The sequence below is a fragment of the Gracilinanus agilis genome, chromosome 2 (genome assembly GCF_016433145.1).
Source record: "Gracilinanus agilis isolate LMUSP501 chromosome 2, AgileGrace, whole genome shotgun sequence".
NCBI classification, from domain to species: domain Eukaryota; kingdom Metazoa; phylum Chordata; class Mammalia; order Didelphimorphia; family Didelphidae; genus Gracilinanus; species Gracilinanus agilis.
This window is the reverse complement of record NC_058131.1, coordinates 427578184-427599289: the sequence shown is the minus strand read 5'-3', so window position 1 is coordinate 427599289 and position 21106 is coordinate 427578184. Positions and strand designations below refer to the sequence as shown.

At 34.1% G+C, this 21106-nt stretch overlaps 1 protein-coding gene across 1 annotated transcript in view; it reads right to left on the bottom strand.

The window, feature by feature from the left end:
* The window catches only part of MEIKIN (meiotic kinetochore factor), a 177685-nt gene that overhangs the window by 85965 nt on the left and 70614 nt on the right, over positions 1–21106 (bottom strand). The window contains exons 10-11 of the mRNA XM_044659920.1: positions 20092–20217; positions 12613–12712 (exon numbers count right to left, since the gene is read on the bottom strand). Coding sequence (XP_044515855.1) covers positions 12613–12712; positions 20092–20217 — 226 coding nt within the window. The remainder of the gene's footprint in view (positions 1–12612; positions 12713–20091; positions 20218–21106) is intronic.

The following is a 21106-nucleotide window of genomic DNA, read 5'->3' as shown; positions in this document are numbered from 1 at the left end:
TGGTACTGATTCCAAAGCCAGGTAGATCAAAAACAGAGAAAGAAAACTATAGGCCATCTCCCTAATGAACATAGATGCAAAAATCCTAAATAGAATACTAGCAAAGAGACTCCAGCAAGTGATAAAGAGGATCATCCACCATGATCAGGTGGGATTTATACCAGGAATGCAAGGATGGTTCAACATTAGGAAAACCATCCACATAATTGACCATATCAACAGTCTATCAAACAAAATTCACATGATTATCTCAATAGATGCTGAAAAAGCCTTTGACAAAATACAGCACCCATTCCTATTGAAAACACTGGAAAGTATAGGAAAAGAAGGTCCTTTCCTAAAAACAATAAACAGTACATACCTAAAACCATCAACAAGCATCATATGCAATGGGGATAAATTAGAAGCCTTCCCAATAAGATCAGGAGTGAAACAAGGATGCCCATAATCACCTCTATTATTCAACATAGTACTAGAAACACTAGCAGTAGCAATTAGAGAAGAAAAAGAAATTGAAGGTATCAAAATAGGCAATGAGGAGACTAAGCTATCACTCTTTGCAGATGATATGATGGTCTACTTAAAAAATCCTAGAGAATCAACTAAGAAGCTTGTAGAAATAATCAACAACTTTAGCAAAGTTGCAGGATACAAAATAAATGCACATAAATCATCAGCATTTCTATATATTTCCAACACATCACAGCAGCAAGAGGTAGAAAGAAAAACACCATTTAAAATCACCCTAGACAATATAAAATACTTAGGAATCTATCTACCAAAACAAACAGAAGAATTATATGAAAAAAACTACAAAACACTTTCCAAACGATTAAAACTAAATCTAAACAATTGGAAAAACATTGATGCTCATGGGTAGGATGAGCTAACATAATAAAAATGACCATTCTACCCAAATTAATTTACCTATTTAGTGCCATACCTATCAAACTACCAAAAATCTTTTTCACCGAATTAGGAAAAACTATAACAAAGTTCATTTGGAATAACAAAAGATCAAGAATATCAAGGGAAATAATGAAAAAAAATGTGAAGGAAGGGGGCCTAGCAGTACCAGATATTAAACTATACTAGAAAGCAGCAGTCATCAAAACAATATGGTACTGGCTAAGAGACAGAAGGGAGGATCAGTTGAGGTAAGTGACGTCAGCAAGACAGTATATGATAAACCCAAAGAGCCCAATTTTTGGGACAAAAATCCACTATTTGACAAAAACTGTTGGGAAATTTGGAAAACAATATGGGAGAGATTAGGTTTAGATCAACATCTCACACCCTACACCAAGATAAATTCAGAATGGGTGAATGACTTGAATATAAAGAGGGAAACTATAAATAAGTTAAGTGAACACAGAATAGTACACTTGTCAGATCTCTGGGAAAGGAAAGATTTTAAAACCAAGCAAGAGTTAGAGAAAATTACAAAATGTAAAATAAATTATTTCAATTATATCAAACTAAAAAGCTTTTGTACAAACAAAAATAATGTAGCCAAAATCAGAAGGGAAACAACAAATTGGGAAAAAATCTTCATAGCAAAAAACTCTGACAAGGGTCTAATTACTCAAATATACAAGGAGTTAAACCAATTGATTTTTTTATACAAGTCATTCCCCAATCGATAAATGGGCAAGAGACATGAATAGGCAATTTTCAGATAAAGAAATCAAAACTATCAATAAGCACATGAGAAAGTGTTCTAAATCTCTAATAATTAGAGAAATGCAAATCAAAACTACTCTGAGGTACCACCCCACACCTAGTAGATTGGCTAAAATGAAAGAAGTGGAGAGTAATGAATGCTGGAGGGGATGTGGCAAAACTAGGACATTAATGCATTGTTGGTGGAGTTGTGAACTGATCCAACCATTCTGGCTGGCAATTTGGAACTATGCTCAAAGGGCTATAAAAGAATGCCTGCCCTTTGATCCAGCCATACCATTCTTGGGATTGTACCCCAAAGAGATCCTAGATAAACAGACTTGTACGAAAATATTTATAGCTGCGCTTTTTGTGGTGGCAAAATACTGGAAAAGGAGGGTATGCCCTTCAATTAGGGAATGGCTGAACAAAATGTGGTATATGCTGGTGATGGAATACTATTGTGCTAAAAGGAATAATAAACTGGAGGAATTCCATGTGAATTGGAAAGATCTCCAGGAACTGATGCAGAGTGAAAGGAGCAGAGCCAGAAGAACACTGTACACAGAGACTGATATACTGTGGTAAAATCAAATGCAATGGACTTCTGTACTAGCAGCAATGTAATGACACAGGACAGCTCTGAGGGATTTAAGGAAAAGAACGCTACCCACATTCAGAGGAAGAACAGCAAGAGAGGAAACACAGAAGAAAATCAAGTGCTTGAATACATGGGTTGATGAGGACATGATTGGGGATCCAAAGTATCACACCAATGCAACTATCAACAATTTGGAAATAGGTCTTGATTAATGACACATATTAAAACCAGTGGAAATGCATATCGGCCAGAGGACGGGGGAGGTCGGGGGGTGAAGAGGTAAGTAAGAGCATAAATCATGTAACCATGTTAACTTTTCTAAAATATAAATATTAATAAATTTTTAAAAAAAAAGATGAAGAAACTAAGGCAAATGAGTGACTTGCCCAGGGTCACATAGCTAGTTTCTGAGGCTGTATTTGAATTGAGGTCTTCCTGACTCTGGGCTCCGCCCTCTATCTATTGTGCTACCCAATTTCTATCAAACTGCTTTCCAGTTTTCCTAGCAATTTTTGTCAAATGGTAAGATCTTATCCCAAAAGCTTGGATCTTCAGGTTTATTAAATACTAGATTACTAAGGTAATTTACATAGTGCAGTGTACACTAATCTATTCTGTTGAGCTGCCACCACTCCATTTCTTGGCCAGTAACAGATTGTTTTATTGATTACCACTTTTACCAGGCAGCTTCTTTCACATTTTTTTCACTGATTCTCTTATATTCTTGAACTTTTGTTTTCCATATGAGTTATTATTTATTTTTTCTAGCTCCATAAAACTATTCCTAAATAGTTTGATTGGTATGGAACTGAAAAAGTAAATTTAGATAGAATTATAATTTTTATTATATTGGCTTAGCCTATCCATGAGCAATTACTAGCTTTTTGTGATTGTATTCATATAATCCCTAGGTTTGTCTTATCAGGAAGACTCCCAGGTATTTTATATTGTCTGCAGTTATTTTAAATGAATTTCTCCTTCTAGTTTTTTCTGATGGACTTTGTTAGAAATATATGTACATATATATATGCAGATTATTTATGATTTTATATTGTGATTTTACCAATATTGTTAATTATCCAAACTAGTTTTTTAGTTGTCTATGGTAGTGATGGGCAAACTACAGCCTGTGGGCCAGATGCACCTCCCTCAAATGATCTATCAGGCCAGGCAATATTATTCCTAATCTGACGAATACAATGAGTAGGATTCAATATGATGAAATTTCGAAAGAGTTGCCTTAGAAACAGACTGACAGATAAGCATTTCCTTTCCTTTGGCCCCCTCTTTAAAAAGTTTACCCATCACTGGTCTATGGGATTCTCTAAGAATACCATATCATCTATAAAGAGCAGTAGTTTTATTTCCTCATTGCCTCTGTTAATTCCTTCAGTTTCTTTTTCTTGTCTTATTGCTTTATTTAGCATTTCTAGAGCAATACCAAATAACAGGGGTGATAATGGGCATGCTTGCTTCACCCTTGATCTTAATGTTAGAAGAGTTTTATTAATCTCTCCCTCTGTCCCTTTAAGAGAGAGATTTCCCAGTAAGAATCAGTTAACTGACAGCCTCTGTGAAAGGGTTGAAAATTCTGTTACCTAAGAGATGTAAGATGTGGTAAATGAAAAAGCAGTTTGACAGGCCTTTTGTCTCTGAGTTCCCTAGAGAGCAGGAGTCTCTGTGTCTCTGAGACTAGCAGTTTGAGACTAACTGACAGTTGGGGATAGAGAAAACAGATCTAAGGCCTTAGCTTGTAAGGAGGTGGTAGGTGATTAGTGCTTATTGATTAGCTTAGGTAGTTAGATAGATAGTAATTAAATTCTTAGATAGTCAGTGTAGTCAGAGTAGGTTGGGCCTGGCCCTGGCAGAAGAAACTACCCTCTATAAGGCAGATAGATTTAAAGTTTTTTAGAAATTTCTAGTTAGGATTGGGATATAGTTATAAGGTTACTCTCACTTTCTTCCTTTCTATCTCCTATCTGAACTTTCCTCAAAATAAACCAATTGTTTTGTGTTTTATCAAACTGCTCTCCTGACCTTTGTTCAAACTCCAATCAAACTTTTAACCTTCACCGCCTGGCGAGCCAGGTAGGAGTTTGAATAATCTATTGATCTTCTGTTCTTTTCAATATTAGGAAAAGGATGGTGCTAGATATCATGGTACAGTTAGTGAAAGAAGAGGTGCCACTTTATCTCAAAAAACTCCCACTACAAGGGATGTTCACTGAGTTTTTACATCTCACAGTTTTGGATTGTCTCTGGTTAGTTTTGCTTATGGGAGTATTTGTACTGTCTGAATTATTTCAAGGTACCAACTGTATCAAGTATTTAGCTTAATTCTTACCAAAAAAAGGAAACAACTGAGAGATTGATGAAGACTAGAGTTGCATATCTTGAAGACTGCATCTCTTAACTGACTAAAACTATTGTCCAACAAAATGAAACTATCTTTAAGGTTGCCCAACTTGAAGATAGTATCTTTCAAATGGCTAAAACTATTACGCAACAAAATGAAACTATCTTTTGTTTAACCCAACCTGCCTCTCCTACTGTTTCTAACTCTCCCACCAAGGCAGCTAAAACCAAAAACCAAAAGAAATATGATACAAACCCTAGCCTACTCCCTTTAAGAGAATTATCAACTTTTAATCCTAAGAAAGAGTTGGTAACTATTAGGCACCAAAGACCATTTACTCCTCAGGATATGGAGGGATTTAAGTGGAGCACCTCTTCATTTGAGGAGGAGCACATAGCAATTATAAAAAAGTGAGAAACAATTTGCAGGCAATTCAATCCAACTTGGATTGATTTTGAACATCTTCTAGATGAATTACTAACTAAAAGGGAAAAGGATAAAATTATCAGACTTACAAATGATGTGAATTAGGGAACGGGAGCAGTTCATTGGCCTGAAACTGATCCTCATTGGAACTTTAATGACCCAGCTGGACTCTGCAAAGTTGTGTCATGCTAAGGAGGCAAAACTTAATGCAATGAGAGATTATTCTGAAAGACCTGGTACCTGGACAAAATTTGAAAAGCTAAAGCAAGAGATAGAAAATCCTTCACAGTTAACAGACAAACGTATAGAACTGGGAGGAAGATACGTAGACATAGATTTGACCAGAAAAAGAGATAATAGACAATTGAGAACCCAGTTAGTAAAAAATTGTTGCAAGGTAGTCAAGGACTATTTCAAAACCAGTTGTCCTAAATGAATATATATGGACCTTGATGAATTAAGTAGAGTGGCAGTATATGTTTTTAATGGACATGAAATTGTTAAGGGGATAAACTTGAAAAGAGAGATACAAGTTTTGGGGTAGCTATGGCTCTGGTGTAAGAATATATAAACCAGATACCAACTTGTTACTAAAGTGGAAAAAGGAGAGACCTAATGATAAAATGCAGATGCTAGAATCAAATATTCAATAATTTTAGAAATAATGGTGGGAACTTTAGGAATAACTATTCTAGAAACAACAACTATTTTAGAAACAATAATAACATCAGAAACAATTTCAGAAAAAACAGTTATGGAAATTATGGGAATGATAGAGGCAATAACCAAAATAAAGCAAATGACTTGTTATGATACATCCATGATGGGGCATGTCCACACAATAGTTCAATTGTAAATCCTCCTCAATGAGAGTAATTGCAGAGAGATGCACATAGACCTTTATGAAGGTTTGACAGGGGAAAAGGGACTCTGGAATCAAAGAGTGAAACATTTGATTTTCCAGACACAGATATAATTACACTACTCATATAAGTCCATTCTCCCCTAAACAGCAATGGACCACGTGTAACACTGAAAGTAGGGAATACGTGATATGATTATCTTCTAGATACTGGGGCATCAAGATCTGTGCTTCTGAGTACACCTGATCCTAACTGTAATTCTATTGGCTCTATTAATGTTGTGGAGGTGTCTGGAAAACCTTTAGAAGTCCAAAAGCTTTCACGACTAACGGTGTCTGTGGGATCTTTATCCGTGGAAAATTTGTTCTTTACAGTTCCTAACTCTCCTCTGAATTTATTGGGGAGAGTTTTTTTGTGTAAATTAAGAGCCACAGTAATATATACTCAAGATGGTAATATTACATTAGAACTACCTGAAGAATCTCTAAATTTGTTCCCAGTACTCTTTTTAGATAATTAGGAGGTGGATAAAACTCCAACCTTTAAAATATCAACAGATATATCTGAATCTCTCTGGGCTACATCTTCTACCAATGTAGGCCTGCTTAAATCAGCTGTTCCAGTTCAAATTTGGACAAGAGGTGGTCCACCTCTATCTATTCCGCAATATCCATTATCAAAAGAAGCAGGTGAGGGAATTACCAGTGATAAATTCTTTAATCAAACAAAGTAGAAATAATAAACCACTGCAAATCAGAATACAGACACCTATTAAAAAATTGAAATCTGTCCAAGATTTAAGGACTATTAATAATTGCATCATCAAAAGACATCCATTGTTGTTCCAAGCCCATCAATTATTATTTCCTCTATTCCTAGCACCACTAAATATTTCATAGTAATAGATTTGTGTTCTTTTTTTTTCAATACTCATTCATGAAGATTCCGGAAATATATTTGCATTCACACGGAAAGAATATATTGATAAAGTGGTGCCATCTGCCTTAGAGTTACATAGAAAGTCCAATTTTTATTTTCCCAAATTTTGACACAAGTCTTAGCAAATATTGAGTTAAAGGAGAGCCATTTGACACATTTTGTGGATGATTTGCTCTTGGCCTCACCAAATGACAAAGCATGCCAAGAAGATAGCAAACATCTGTTGGAATTATATGAGAGGATACAAAATCTCAAATTCAAAGGTTCAGTGGTGTTTCCCCAAAGTGGAGTATTTAGAATTTGTTTTATCTGAAGGTTTGTATTTCATTTTTCCTAAATGTATTGAAGATATGAAAAAATTAAGTGCCCCAGCCACTAAAAGACAATTAAGAGCAATTTTGGGAACAACAGGTTTTTGCAGGCAATGTATTCCTAGCTATGGAGAAATCACCAAAACCCTTATAGCACTGACAAAGGATGCACTTACTAAACCACTTGAGTTGGATGCAGAACACCTAGTAGAGCTTACTAAATTAAAACAGGCAATTTTATCTGCACTTGCTCTAGGCATCCCAGATTACAAAAACCTATTCCCTTTGCATGTACATGAAAGAAGAGGAGCATCATCCAGTGTGTTAACACAAGTTTTTAGGACCTATTCAACATCTAATTCCATATTATTCAGCTCAATTGGACCTAATAGTTTCTGGAGTCCCACCATTTCTTAGAGGCGTGGATGCAACAGCTTTGCTAGTAACAAAAATCTACAGACTTAGTATTGGGATGCCCACTAATGATAATGTGTCCTCATTTAAAGCCTTGCTGCTAAGACATAGAACACAGGTATTCTCAGACCAAAAACTTACAAGATATGAAATAACTTTATTAGGCAATGAAAATGTCACTTTAAAACATTGCACAACACTCAATCCTGCTACATTGCTTCCAGATTTACCAATCACAGGAGAACCACTACATAGTTGCAAATCATTAGTGTCTATGGCAGAAAAACCTGGTGAAAAATCTCCTGGACACTCCTTTAGAAAATTTAGACCTAGTTTTGTTTATGGATGGTCTTTCCTTCATGAAAAATGGTATACGTTATACTGGAGCAGCTGTAGTCACAGAATTTGCAACTCTGTGGTCAACTTCATTTCCATTGAATATAAGTGCACAAGGTGCAGAATTAATAGCATTAAAACAAGCCTGTGTAATAGCAAGAGACAAAAAAAGCAACAATGTATACTGATTCAAAATATGCCTTTGGAATGTCATGCTGTGGGTACCCTTTGGCTTCAAAGAGGTTTCTTAACATCAGCTGGCAAAATTATCGCAAATGCAAAAATTATCAGTGAGGTTCTTTCAGCTCTCCAACAACCTGAATCCCTGGCTATACTACATTGTTCTGCTCTTGGAGATGGAACTGACTTTGTTTCAAGAGGAAATCACCGTGCAGACGTAGCTACAAACCTCGCTGCTACAGAAAGCCCTGACCTGATTTTAAATTTGACAATCATTAATGAATCAGAATCAGATTTATCCCTGGCATATAATGAAAAAAAAGTTAAAAAAATGGAAACAGAACTTTAAGGCTAAACAAATCAATGATATATGGGTGGCATCAGAAGGAAAACTAATACTTCCTAGAACTTTTTATCAACAAATTTGCAATCTATGCATAAAAATTGTCATTTTGGAACACTAGGCATTGTAGATTCAGTAAAGAAAGTATGGGTACCCCTGGCATAACAAACATCGTCTCTAAAGTCTATGCAGCCTGTGCAACTTGCTAAGCCTATAACAAACATATATTTCATGGAAAGGTGTTTGGGGGGATGTCCTTTAGCCTACATACAGTTTGAACATTTCCAAATTGACTTCATAACAATGCCAAAAGCTGGTCATTACAAATTTTATTTAGTTATAGTAGACCAACTAACAAGATGGCTGGAGGTATTTCCAACTGCAAGAGCCAAGGCAGCGTTTGTATCCAAAATATTACTAAAAGAAATAATACCTTTATTTGGTTTACCAGCAAGAATAGATTCAGACAGGGGAACACATTTTACAGATTCAGTTTTATCACAAATATATTCATGCGTAGGTATAAAACCAAAATTTCATGTTCCATACCACCCACAGAGCTCAGGGCAAGTGGAGAGAATGAATAGAGTTAAAGACCATGATGGGAAAATTATGTACTAAGGTGCATTTGAAATAGCTTGATGCTCTACTGTTGGCATTATTCTACCTGTGAAGTCGGGCAATGGGAGATCTACACATCTCACCGTTTGAGATGCTGTTTGGTCATCTACTTACTCATGCAAAACCATTTAACCCTGTATATACATCACTGTTAGGAGATACTACTATTGCTACATATACAAGAGATCTGCAAATCAAGATAAAAGAACTTCATGAATCAGGAGCTGTAGTGCAAGCTGGATCTATAGACTTTTCTCTTCATGATTTAAATCCCATTTTTAAAAAAAATCTATTTAAAGAACATCCATTAAACAGGAACAATTTAGCCAACCTGGGAAGGTCCATTAAAAGTACTTTTAACAACCCCTAAAACAATAAAGATATGAGAAAAGACAACGTGGATCCATTGTTCTCATATGAAAAGATACCTGCTGACGAAAAAAATTAACTACATGCATCAAGAAGAATACAAAGACAACTGGATGTTATCTTCAAAGACACTGAATTCCTGAACTTAATATTTTGCTTTTCAATAAAAAGGTTTGATTTTCTTGTTCATAATGGTTTAATTTTAAAATAGAATGCGTAATACTCAATAGGTAAGTATTACTTATGTTATGATATTTTCTATTATGTTATAGAATTTGGAATTTCTATGTTGGAATAATTATTATTAATATAATTTTATAGAAAAAGTTAAAATAACTAAATGATACATACATATTAGATCCACCTCAGGGAGGATATTAGATATATATAATATGTATATAAGGTTCTTGTTTAATTTTTTTGTACATAGTAACTATAAGGTGAACTTGGATTAATATTTTTAGGTTTTATTTCTGTAGAGTATAAGAATAGGTTTTATTTCTGTAGAGTATAATAAGAATAGTTTCTTATTTCTGTAGAGTACAGTAAGAATTGTGTGATTCTATAACTGTAAACATTTGTAATTGTATATAATTTGAGACTTGCAAGTCGCAAGATTTGCTTTGCTTTGTTTTCTTTCTTTCTCTCTTTACTTCTCCCTGTTTCTAATATAGAATATAAGATAATTTTGGTTGTAAGATCCATTGGGGAGAATGTTCTCCCAAAGGATCTCAGGGGAGATATGTTAGGAGAATTTTCTTAAATCTTTCCCTCTGTCCCTTTAACAAAGAGATTTCTCAGTAAGAGTCAGTTAACTGAGAGCCTCTGTCAAAGGGAGTTGAAGTTCTGTTACCTAGCAGATGAAGGAGGAGATAATTTAAAAAAGCAGTTTGACAGTTAGGGCTTTTGTCTTTGGGTTCCCTAGAGAGCAGGAGCCTGACTCTGTGTCTCTGAGACTAGCAGTTTGAGACTAACTGACAGTTGGGGATAGAGAAAACAGATTTAAAGCCTAAACATCCTGTAAGGAGGTGGTAGATGATTAGTGCTTATTGATTAGCTTAGGTAGTTAGATAGATAGTAATTAAATTCTTAGATAGTGTAGTCAGAGTAGGTTGGGCCTGGCCCTGGCAGAAGAAACTACCCTCTAAGGCAGATAAATTTAAAGTTTTTTAGAAATTTCTAGTTAGGATTGGGATATAGTTATAAGATTACTCTCACTTTCTTCCTTTCTATCTGCTATCTGAACTTTCCTCAAAATAAACTAATTGTTTTGTGTTTTATCAAACACACAAAACCGACATTTGTTCAAACTCCTACCAAACTTTTAACTCTTCACATTAGTTAGGCTTCAATTTTATCTCCTTTACATATAATGCTTGCTCTTAGTTTTAGACAGACACTACTTATCTTTTTAAGAAACACTTTATTTACTCCTATGCTTTCTAGTATTTTTTTTAACCCTTAACTTCTGTGTATTGGCTCCTAGGCAGAAGAGTGGTAAGGCTGGGCAAAGGGGGTCAAGTGACTTGCCCAGGGTCACACAGCTGGGAAGTGTCTGAGGCCATATTTGAACCTAGGACCTCCCGTCTCTAGGCCTGACTCTCAATCCACTGAGCTACCCAGCTGCCCCCTTTTCTAGTATTTTTAAAAGGAATAGGTGGTATATTTTGTCAAACGGTTTTCTTGCATCTCTTGAAATAATCATTATTTTTGCTGTTTTGGTAATGTTATTACCAATTATGCTAATAGTATTCCTAATATTGAATGAACTTCCACCTGGTTATAGTATATGATCTTTGTGACATATTGCTTATACTCCTTGTTAGTATTTTATTTAAAATTTTGCATCAATATCAATAAAGGAAATTGGTCTATAGTATTCTTTTTTTGTTTTTGCTTGTCCTAGTTTGCTTGTCCATATTTGTGTCATAAAAGGAATATCCTAGGACTCCTGTTCTCCTATTTTTTGAAATGTTTTATACAGTATTGAGATTATTATTGAGATTTATGCAGTTTATATATTTTCATAAAAAATGACAATTATGTAAATATATAAATTTATATAAATATTATATAAAAGTATATAACAATTTTATATATAAATATACATTAATATAGTTTATATGGTATTCAGATTATTATTGAGTTCCTTGAATAGAATTTTCTCTTTGACCCACTCATTCTTTATGATTACATTATTTAGTTTCCAATTAATTTTTAATCTAAGCATTTATGGTTCTTTAATGTAATTTTATTGCATTATTATGGTCTGGAAAAGGTGCATTTAATACTGCTGCTTTTCTGCATTTGGTTGTGAGGTTTTTATGTTATTGTTTATTTTTGTGAAGGTGCCATGTACAGCTGAGGAAAAAGGTATACTCCTTTCTATTCTCATTCTATTTTCTCTTTTGATCTATTATAACTAACTTTTCTAAGATTATATTCAACTGCTTAACTGTTTCATATTCATTTTATTGTTAGATGTATCTAGACCTGAGATGGAAAAGTTGAGGTCCCCCTTTAGTAAATTTTTATTATCTATTTCCTCCTGTAATTCATTTAATTTTTCCTTCAAGAATTTGGATGTTGAGCTATTTACTAGATATATGTTCATTATGTGGATGATATTGCTTCATTGACTATCATGATTTTTAGCAAGATGTAGTTTCCCTGTTTATCACTTTTAACTCTGCTTTTGCTTTGAGATCATAATTGCTATCTCTGCCTTTTTACTTCAGCTGAAGCATAACAGATTCTACTCCAGCCCTGAATTTTAACTCTATGTGCATTTCTCTCTTTCAAGTATGTTTCTTATAAACAACATATTGAAAGATTGTAGTTTCTAGCTTATTCTGCTAGTCAGTTCCACTTTATGAATAAGTTCATTCCATTCACATTCAGTTATGATTACTAACTCTGCATTTCCCTCTAACATATTTTTTTCTGTTCATCTTCTCTATTTCCATCCTATCCTTCCTCTAAAGTCTGTTTTCCTTGTGACCACTGTTTCTTCTATCTGCTCTCCCCTTTTATCACTTTGCCGCTTTCTTTTATTTCTATCCTCTCCTACTTCCCTGTTGGGTAAGACATATTTCTATTCCCAATTGAGCAAGTGTGTGTGCATATATGTGTATATATGTGTGTGTGTGTGTGTGTGCCCATGCATGAACATTCATGTAAATATATTTTACCTGTAGACACTCCTTTAGAAGAATAGCATGCCACCTTCATGAATCTCATTTTTGGAGATGTTTTAATAATACAGCACATTTCAGGTGTAATACCTTGAGACTGAAAAACAAATAAACAAAAAAAAAAGTACAACATGGTTTACTCCAGACGTCATATTTCATTAAGTTATTTTAGTTCCTCTACAAAATAAATATTCTTTGTAAAGTCACAGTTTGCATATGAAGAAAATAGTCATAGAAAAATAATGGTTAATGTGGTTATAATGTAAATAAATTATATTTAGAGTCAAATATTGGATGGTTTTGAATTCTACTTAAGAGTCAAATATTGAATGGTGTTGATCTCCTTTCCCTGTTCATTTTTTCCAGGAAACTTCAGGAAGAATAAACCCTTGAATATTGTTTTGTGTTCCAGAGAATTCCTATACTTAGAGTCATTAACTCCTCAGGCCCAAGTTGCCAAGTTTCTAATGTGAACTGTGTATGTATGTGTCAGGGATGGGAATGGTGGGAGAACAGGGTAGTAGCAGTCATAAAGAATATTTGACATTTCTATAGCCTTTAAAGTTCATATGAGGAGTGGAAACAAAATGGCAGCTTAGTAGCAACAAAAGCTGAAACTGCTCTGACTATCCTTCCAAACCAATCTGTAGAAGGCACCTCAAAAGGACAGGAGTCAAGGCAAGATGAATAAGGGGGCTTTCCCACTGAACACAACTTGAAAGATAGGAATAGAGACTTGAATTTAACAGGATAAGGGTGAACCAGAAGCAAAACTTTGAATAGAAGAGCATTGGCAGACCAACCCCCTCTCCCCACAACCTACTTCATCAGAATCAGAACTTGGGCATTGCCAGACTTTGGGAACTTGGTGTGGGGAATGCACCAACAAGGGAGTACACTTCAGACTTACTCCTTGAGATCTTGGGCCCTGGAAGTAGCATAACTCACAAAGAGGTTGGCTAGTACATCTAGCAGGGCCTTTCAAGCTTCTGTGGCAGTGCTAGGGCAAAAGTCAACGGAGGAGAAAGAATTGGCAAGCAGATTTTAGTGTTCCCAGTGAAAAGGCAAAAAAAAAATGGGAAAAAGAAATGAAAATAATGGAAAAAGAAAATAACTTAAAAAGCAAAATTGGTTAATTGGATAAAGAGGCACAAAAATCCAATGAAAAAAATTTCTTGTAAAACAGAATTGACATTGTAGAAAAAGAGGCAAAAAGTTCCAATGAAAAAAGAGAGCCATAAAAAATAGAAGGGACCAAATGGAAAAGGAAGATCAAAAGGTCATGGAAGAAATTCAGTAGTAATTAAAAATTAGAATTGGGTAAATAGAAGGTAATGATTTCATGAGACATCAAGAAACAATAAACCGAAATCAAAAGAATGAAAAACTAGAAGAAAATATGAACTATCTCATTAAAAAAACAGATGACCTGGAAAACAGATCCAGGAGAGACAATTTGAGAATTATTGGACTACCTGAAACTTGTGGGAAAAAAAGCCTAGACATAATATTACAAGAAATTATCCATGAAAACTACCCTGATATTCTTGAATAATAGGGTAAAATAAACATTGAAAGAATCCACAGATTACCTACTGCAAAAAATTCCCAAATGACAACTTCTAGAATATTAAAGCCAAGTTAAAGAGCTCCCAGGCCAAAGAAGAAAATAATGCAGGCAGCCAGGAAGAAACAATTAAAATATCATGGAACCTCAGTCAGGATTACACAGGGTGTGGAAACTTCCATGTTGAAGGGCCAGAAGGCTTGGAATATGATGTTCTAGAAGGTAAGAGAACTGGGTTTATAATCAAGAATCACTTACCCATCAAAACTGACTATATTTTTTCAGGAGAAAGTATGGTCATTTAATAAAATAGAAGATTTCCAAGCATTCCTGAAGAAAAGACCAGACGTAAACAGAAAATCTGATGTTCAAATACAAATTTCAAGAGAAGCATAAAATGGTCAATAAGAAAGAAAAAATTTAAGGGCTTCAATCAGGTCAAGTGTTTATATTCCTATATGGAAAGATGATATCTGTAACTCTTAAAAATTGGTATCATTATCATAGTAGTTAGAAGCATACATGGACAGAAGATGTGGTATTAAGATGTTTAGGATGATATATGAAAAAAACTAGGGGTAAAAAAAAGTATTATACTAAGAGAAATAGGAAGAAAGAAGTAAAATGGGGTAAATTATAAAACACAAAGAGGCACAGGGGGGGAAACTATAACAATGGAGGGGAGGATGAAGGTGGTAATGGGTAATACTTAAATCTTATTCTTACTGGAATTGGCTAAGAGAGGGAAGAACAGCTGGATTCATTGGGGGTATAGAACCCTACCTTATCTCATAAAGAAGTAGAAGTGGGGAAGGGAGTAATATAATGGAGGGAAAAGTTGGGGGTGTGTGATTAAAATACCCTATAGAGAAGTAGGAGGGGAATAAGAAGGGAGTAAAATAAAGGAGGAGTGATTAACAGCAAAACACTGGTGTGGAGGGAAATAGTGAAAGGAGAAAGGGCAGGATTAAAAGAAGAAATCAAGATGAAGGGGAATACACACATGGAAATCATAACTGTGAATGTATATGGGATGACCTCACCCATAAAATGAAAGCAGATAGCAGAGTGGATTAAAAACCAAAATCTTACCATATGTTATCTGTAAGAAAAACATCTGGGGCAGGTAAACACACACAGGGTAAAGGTAAGTGGCTGAAGTAGAACCCATTGGGCTTCAGCTGAGACAAAGAAGGCAGGGGCAGCAATCATGATCTCAGACAAAACTGAAGCAAAAGTAGATTTCATTAAAAGGGATAAGGAAGGTAATTATGTCTCAATAAAAGGCAGTATAGATAAGGAAGAAATAACAGTATTCAACATACATACACCAAATGGCAGAGATTCCAGATTTTTAAAGTAGAAACTAAAGGAACTTATGGAGGATTAGATAGTAAAACTATACTAGTGGGAGAGCTCAACCTTTCCCTATCAGATCTAGATAAATCTAACCAAAAACAAATAAGAAAGAATTAAGGGAAGTGAATGAAATTTTAGAAAAATTAGAGTTAACAGATATCTGGAGAAAGCTGAATAGGGATAAAACAGAATATATCTCCTTTTCAGCAGCACATGTTACATATACAAAGATTGACCATGTACTTGGGCATAAAAACATTGCAAACAGATGCAGAGAAGTAGAAATAATAAATGCAACTTTTCCAGATCATAATGCTATAAAATTATAATCAATAAGGGTTCATGGAGAGTCAAATTAAAAATTAATTGGAAACTAAATAATCTAATTTTTCAAAAATGGTGGGTTAAAGAAAAAATTTTAGAAACAATCACTGATTTCATTGAAGAGAATGAAAATGAAGAGACAACATACAATAATGTATGGGACAGAGTTAAAGCAGTACTCAGGGGAAAATTTATATCCCTGAGTGCTTATATCAACTAAAATAGAGAAAAACAATTAAAAAAACTAGAAAAAGGACAAATTAAAAATCCCTAGTTAGAGACTAAATTGGAAATCCTAAAAATTAAAAGAGAAATTAATAAAATTGAAAATAAAAAGAACTGTTGAACTAATAAATAAGACTAGGAGGTGGTACTTTGTAAAAACAAATAAAATATATAAAGTAGTACTTAATTTGATTAAAAAAGAGGAAAATCAAATTGCCAGTATCAAAAATGAAAAGAGTGACTTCATCTCTAATGAAGAGGAAATTAAGGCAATTATCAGGAGCTATTTTGTCTAATTATATGACAATAAATATGACAATTTAGGTGAAATGGATGAATATTTACAAAATATAGATTGCTTAGATTAACAAAAGAGGAAATAGAATATTTAAATGATTCCATCTGAGAAAAAGAAATTGAACAAGCCACCAATGAATTCCCCAGGAAAAAATTCCCAGGGCCAAATGGATTCACAAGTGAACTCTATCAAACATTTAAAGAACAATTAATACTCGATATAAGCTATTTGTCAAATAAACAAAGAAGGATTCTTAACAAATTTTTTATAACACACATATAGTACTGATACATAAGCCAGAAAGATGAAAAACAGAGAAAGAAAATTATAGGCCAATCTCCATAATGAACATAGATGCAAAAAAATTAAATAAAACACTAGCAAAGAGAGTACAGCAATATATCACAAGAATTATTCACTATGACCAGGCAAGATTTATACCAGGAATATAAGGCTGGCTTAATATTAAGAAAACTATAAGCATAATTGACCATATCAGTAATCAAACTAATAGAAATCAACAGATGCAGAAAAAGCCTTTGACAAAATATAATACCTATTCCTACTGAAAACAATAGAAAGTATAGGAATAAAAGGGCCTTTCTTTAAAATAACAAGTAGTATTCATTTAAAACCATCACCAAGTATCATCTGCAATGAAGATAAATTAGAAACCTTCCCAATAAGATCAGGAGTGAAGCAAGGGTGTCCATTATCACCACTATTATTTAATACTGTACTAGAAATGCTAGCTCAAGCAATTAGAGAAGAAAAAGAAATTGAAGGAATTAAAATAGGCAAGAAAAAAACTAAATTATAACTTTTTGCAATTGATATGATGGTATACTTAGAGAATCTTAGGAAATCAAATAAAAAGCTAGTTGAAATAATAACATTAGGAAAATTGCAGGATACAAAATAAACTCACAAATCATCAACATTTCTATATATTTACAACAAAAATCAGCAGTAAGCATTAAAAAGAGAAACTCCATTTAAAATCACTCTAGACAATTAAAAATATCTGGGATTCTTTCTGCCAAGACAAACAGGAATTACATGAACACAATTACAGAACACTTTTCACAAAAATAAAATCAGTTTTAAACAATTGGAAAAACATTAACTGCTCATGGGTAGGCCAAACTAATTTAATGAAAATTACAATCCTATCTAAATTAATTTATTTATTCAGTGCTATACTTATCAAACTACCAAAAATTATTTTACATAACTAGAAAAAATAGTAACAAATTCATCTAGAACAACAAAAAATCAAGAATATCAAGGGAACTAATGAAAAAAAAATGTGATGGATAGTCTCTAGCAGTACCAGATCTTAAACTGTATTAAAAAGTAGTGATCATCAAAACAATCTGGTATAGGCTAAGAGGCAGAAGTGTGGATCAATGGAACAGACTAGGGGTAAATGACCTCAGCAGTCTAGTGTTTGATAAACCAAAGATCCCAGCTTTTGAGATAAAAACTCACTATTTGACAAAATTTGTTGGGAAAATTGGAAAATGGTATGGAAAAATTAGGTTTAGATCAATGTCTTACTCCCTATATTTAGATAAGTTCAAAATGGGTATATGACTTAAACCTAAAGAATAATATTATAAGTAAATTAGATGAATGTAGAATAGTTTACTTATCAGATCTATGGAGAAGGGAATAACTTAAGACCAAACAAGAGAAAAAGAACATTATAAGATGTAAAATGAATAATTTTGATTATATTAAATTAAAAAGTTTTGTACAAAGAAAACCAATGCAACCAAGATTAGAAAGGAAGCAACAAACTGCGAAAAAATTTTTTTATAACAAACTTCTCTGATAAAGGTCTAGTTTCTCAAACATATAAAGAACTAAGTCAAATTTATAAGAAACCAAGTCACAGTGCAGCATAGGGACATTGATAGAAGGGTATAGAAAAGGAGATGGGAAGACTCTAAGAACAATTATCCACTTTTAGCAAGGTCTTTAGTGACAAAAACACAAGTGCAATAACGTAAACATCAGTCTTCTTTTTTAACAAACAAGTAGTTTCCTTCTGGAGGTGGAGCCAAGATGACAAGAGTTAGGTAGAGCAACTCAAGGTCACCATTAGAATCTCTTCCAATCAATATTAAAAAAAGTCACAAAGCAAATATAGGAGTGAAAAAACCAACAAGGAGACAGAGAAACAACTTTCAAGAAAAGAACAAACAAAAAAGTAATCTACAAAGTTGATAACTCCACTTTGTATGTAACTAAATAATGGACATATAGAATTAGAAGTGTAATTCAACTCTGCCCCACAATGGCCAATCATAGTTTGTGTGGAACAAAACTATACCTACTCTTATTCTCCAACATTCCATGCTTTGACCCTTCACCTAACTGTACATGCTCTCAAGCTCTTTCTGTGCCAGGTGTCTGTCACTCAGGACTGTTGTAACTGATCAATATTTAGACACTCACAGTAGTAGCTGCAACAAGTGTCCTTGGGAACATTCTTTACCCTCGGAATCTATCCCGCCCTGTCCCCCTGATCATCAGTGCAGCAATGCAGAAGATACGTTCTGCATTCTGAGAGAGTGACTGAGAGATTAAGAGCCCCATGTCTCAGAACCCTTTTGTGTCTTGCGTCTACAGGTCCTTGTTTTGCATTTTGAGTGCTAAGTCAAATAAAGCATTCAAGTCAACCATGTTTCATCCCTCACTTTCAATATGTCCTTCTCTAATCATACATTTTTCAATGATATACAACTCTTACACCAATTCTTATTCAGAAAATAAAAAGTTACAAGTGATCTAAAAATAAAGAAACATGGCACCAAGAAAACAAAGGTCAAAATCAAAGATTCCTTGCCTTCTGGGAACCTATAGTACAGCCTATATAGAACAATCTTTAATTCAAGACAACTTGAAAAAAGAAGAAATTAGCAACAAAAGAGCTTTTAAAAAGGTTCAGTAGAAGAGGTGACATACGAGTTGTGCCTTGAAAGAAGATAAGAATTCTGAGAAGTGAAAGTGAAGAAGCAGTGCATTCTATGCACAGGAGATGACCTATATGAATGTGCTGAACAGTAGAGTAGAGTTTGGAGAATAGTTGATAGAGTTCATGAGGTAGAATATGAAATAATTTTGAAGAGGTCACTGAACTAAGTTAATGGTTGTGGAAATAGAGAAATGAGATAGATAGCAAAAGATTTTGTGGAGGTAGAAATAACAAGATTTGGACACTAATTTGATTTGCATGGTAAGTGATATAGCTACTATTATAATGAAAATTATACTATCGAGCAGCGAGGTGATGCAATGGATAAACTCAGGAAGACTCATTTTTGTGAGTTTGAATTTGGCTTCAGATACTTATTATGCGGCCCTGGGCAAGTCATTTAACTCTATTAGCCTCAGTTTCCTCATTTGTAAAATGATCCAGAGAAGGAAATGGCAAACCATTCCAGTATCTTTGCCAGGAAAACTCTAAATGAGGTCATGAAGAGTCAGACATAAATGAAAAATGGCTATGAACAACACGTAAGGAAAGTTAAATAAAGTCTTGAGTTGAGCCAGTGGGATTGCTTGTCAACTCCATGAGGGGGAAAAGAATTGGGGAGGGAGAGAACATGAATTATGTAATCATGGAAAATATTTTAAAATAACATTAAAAATAAAAAATTCTAAGTTGAGGAAAAAAAAAAAACAAAAAGATTACCTCCCAAGAATGTTTTTCTTCTTCTGAGCTTGATGCAGGAACAATTTCATCTGAATATATATAGTTACTTGTATTTGGATTTAACTCTCCTTCTGAAGTTAATTTTTGTACAGGGGATAAATTTGTCTATATTTCATTGAAAAAGGAACAGCAAAAATCTGTTAATTTTAGTTAAAACATGATTTAAAGTACTTTCCTTACTGTATTTCCAACATATCTTTCTTCTATATGTAGTAACCAGCTATCTAGCAACCATCTTGATTTATAAGACTTCAATAGCTAGTAAGGAAATCCAAAATAGACATTGGAACTATGAACTACAAGTCACAAATTAGATGTGCTAAAAGTTAATGTATTTTTCTAACATTATCAGTGTGGGGGCCTCATCATCTATCTCCTATATTTCTGCAGTAACCTTATAACTGCTTTCTCTTTCTCAAACTTTCCCTCTTCCCTTTATCTTTCATATTGTAGGAAAATATAAGTAAGGTAATGGGGTCACCAGGGATATTACAATAAACTAAGTGTTTTGTGGGAACACACTTTAGGATTTATGAGAGACTGGATCAAGGTGAAGAGACCAGAGTTTTACTGGATTTCCACAGGAATGGCAGTTGATCTTAACTGTCACCCAGCTTCCACTAGACCAGAGTATAGTAACAGGCTAACAAGGTAAAAGGGACTTAACAGCTTTAATTATGTTAGACTAAAAGGTGGGAAAGGATTTCTATACTTAAAATCTAAGGGATAAAACCACAGGGCAATGGGAGGACTTATTCTACTCTAACTTAGTGATCTAAACTAACAGGGCCCAAGGAGCTATAAATGGAGTCTCTGGGTTTCTGCCTCAAACCTAGAACCTGCCAGGCTTGAGTACAGCTAGGACTTAGTGGCTTTGGGATTCTCACTGCAATCCACTGATGATCTCTGGATGCCAGGAGCTAATGTTGTCTCAGGAACCAAGGAGTAAGGTATGTGATTACTTGTGTTGTGAGGAAGATTAGTTAGTAATTAA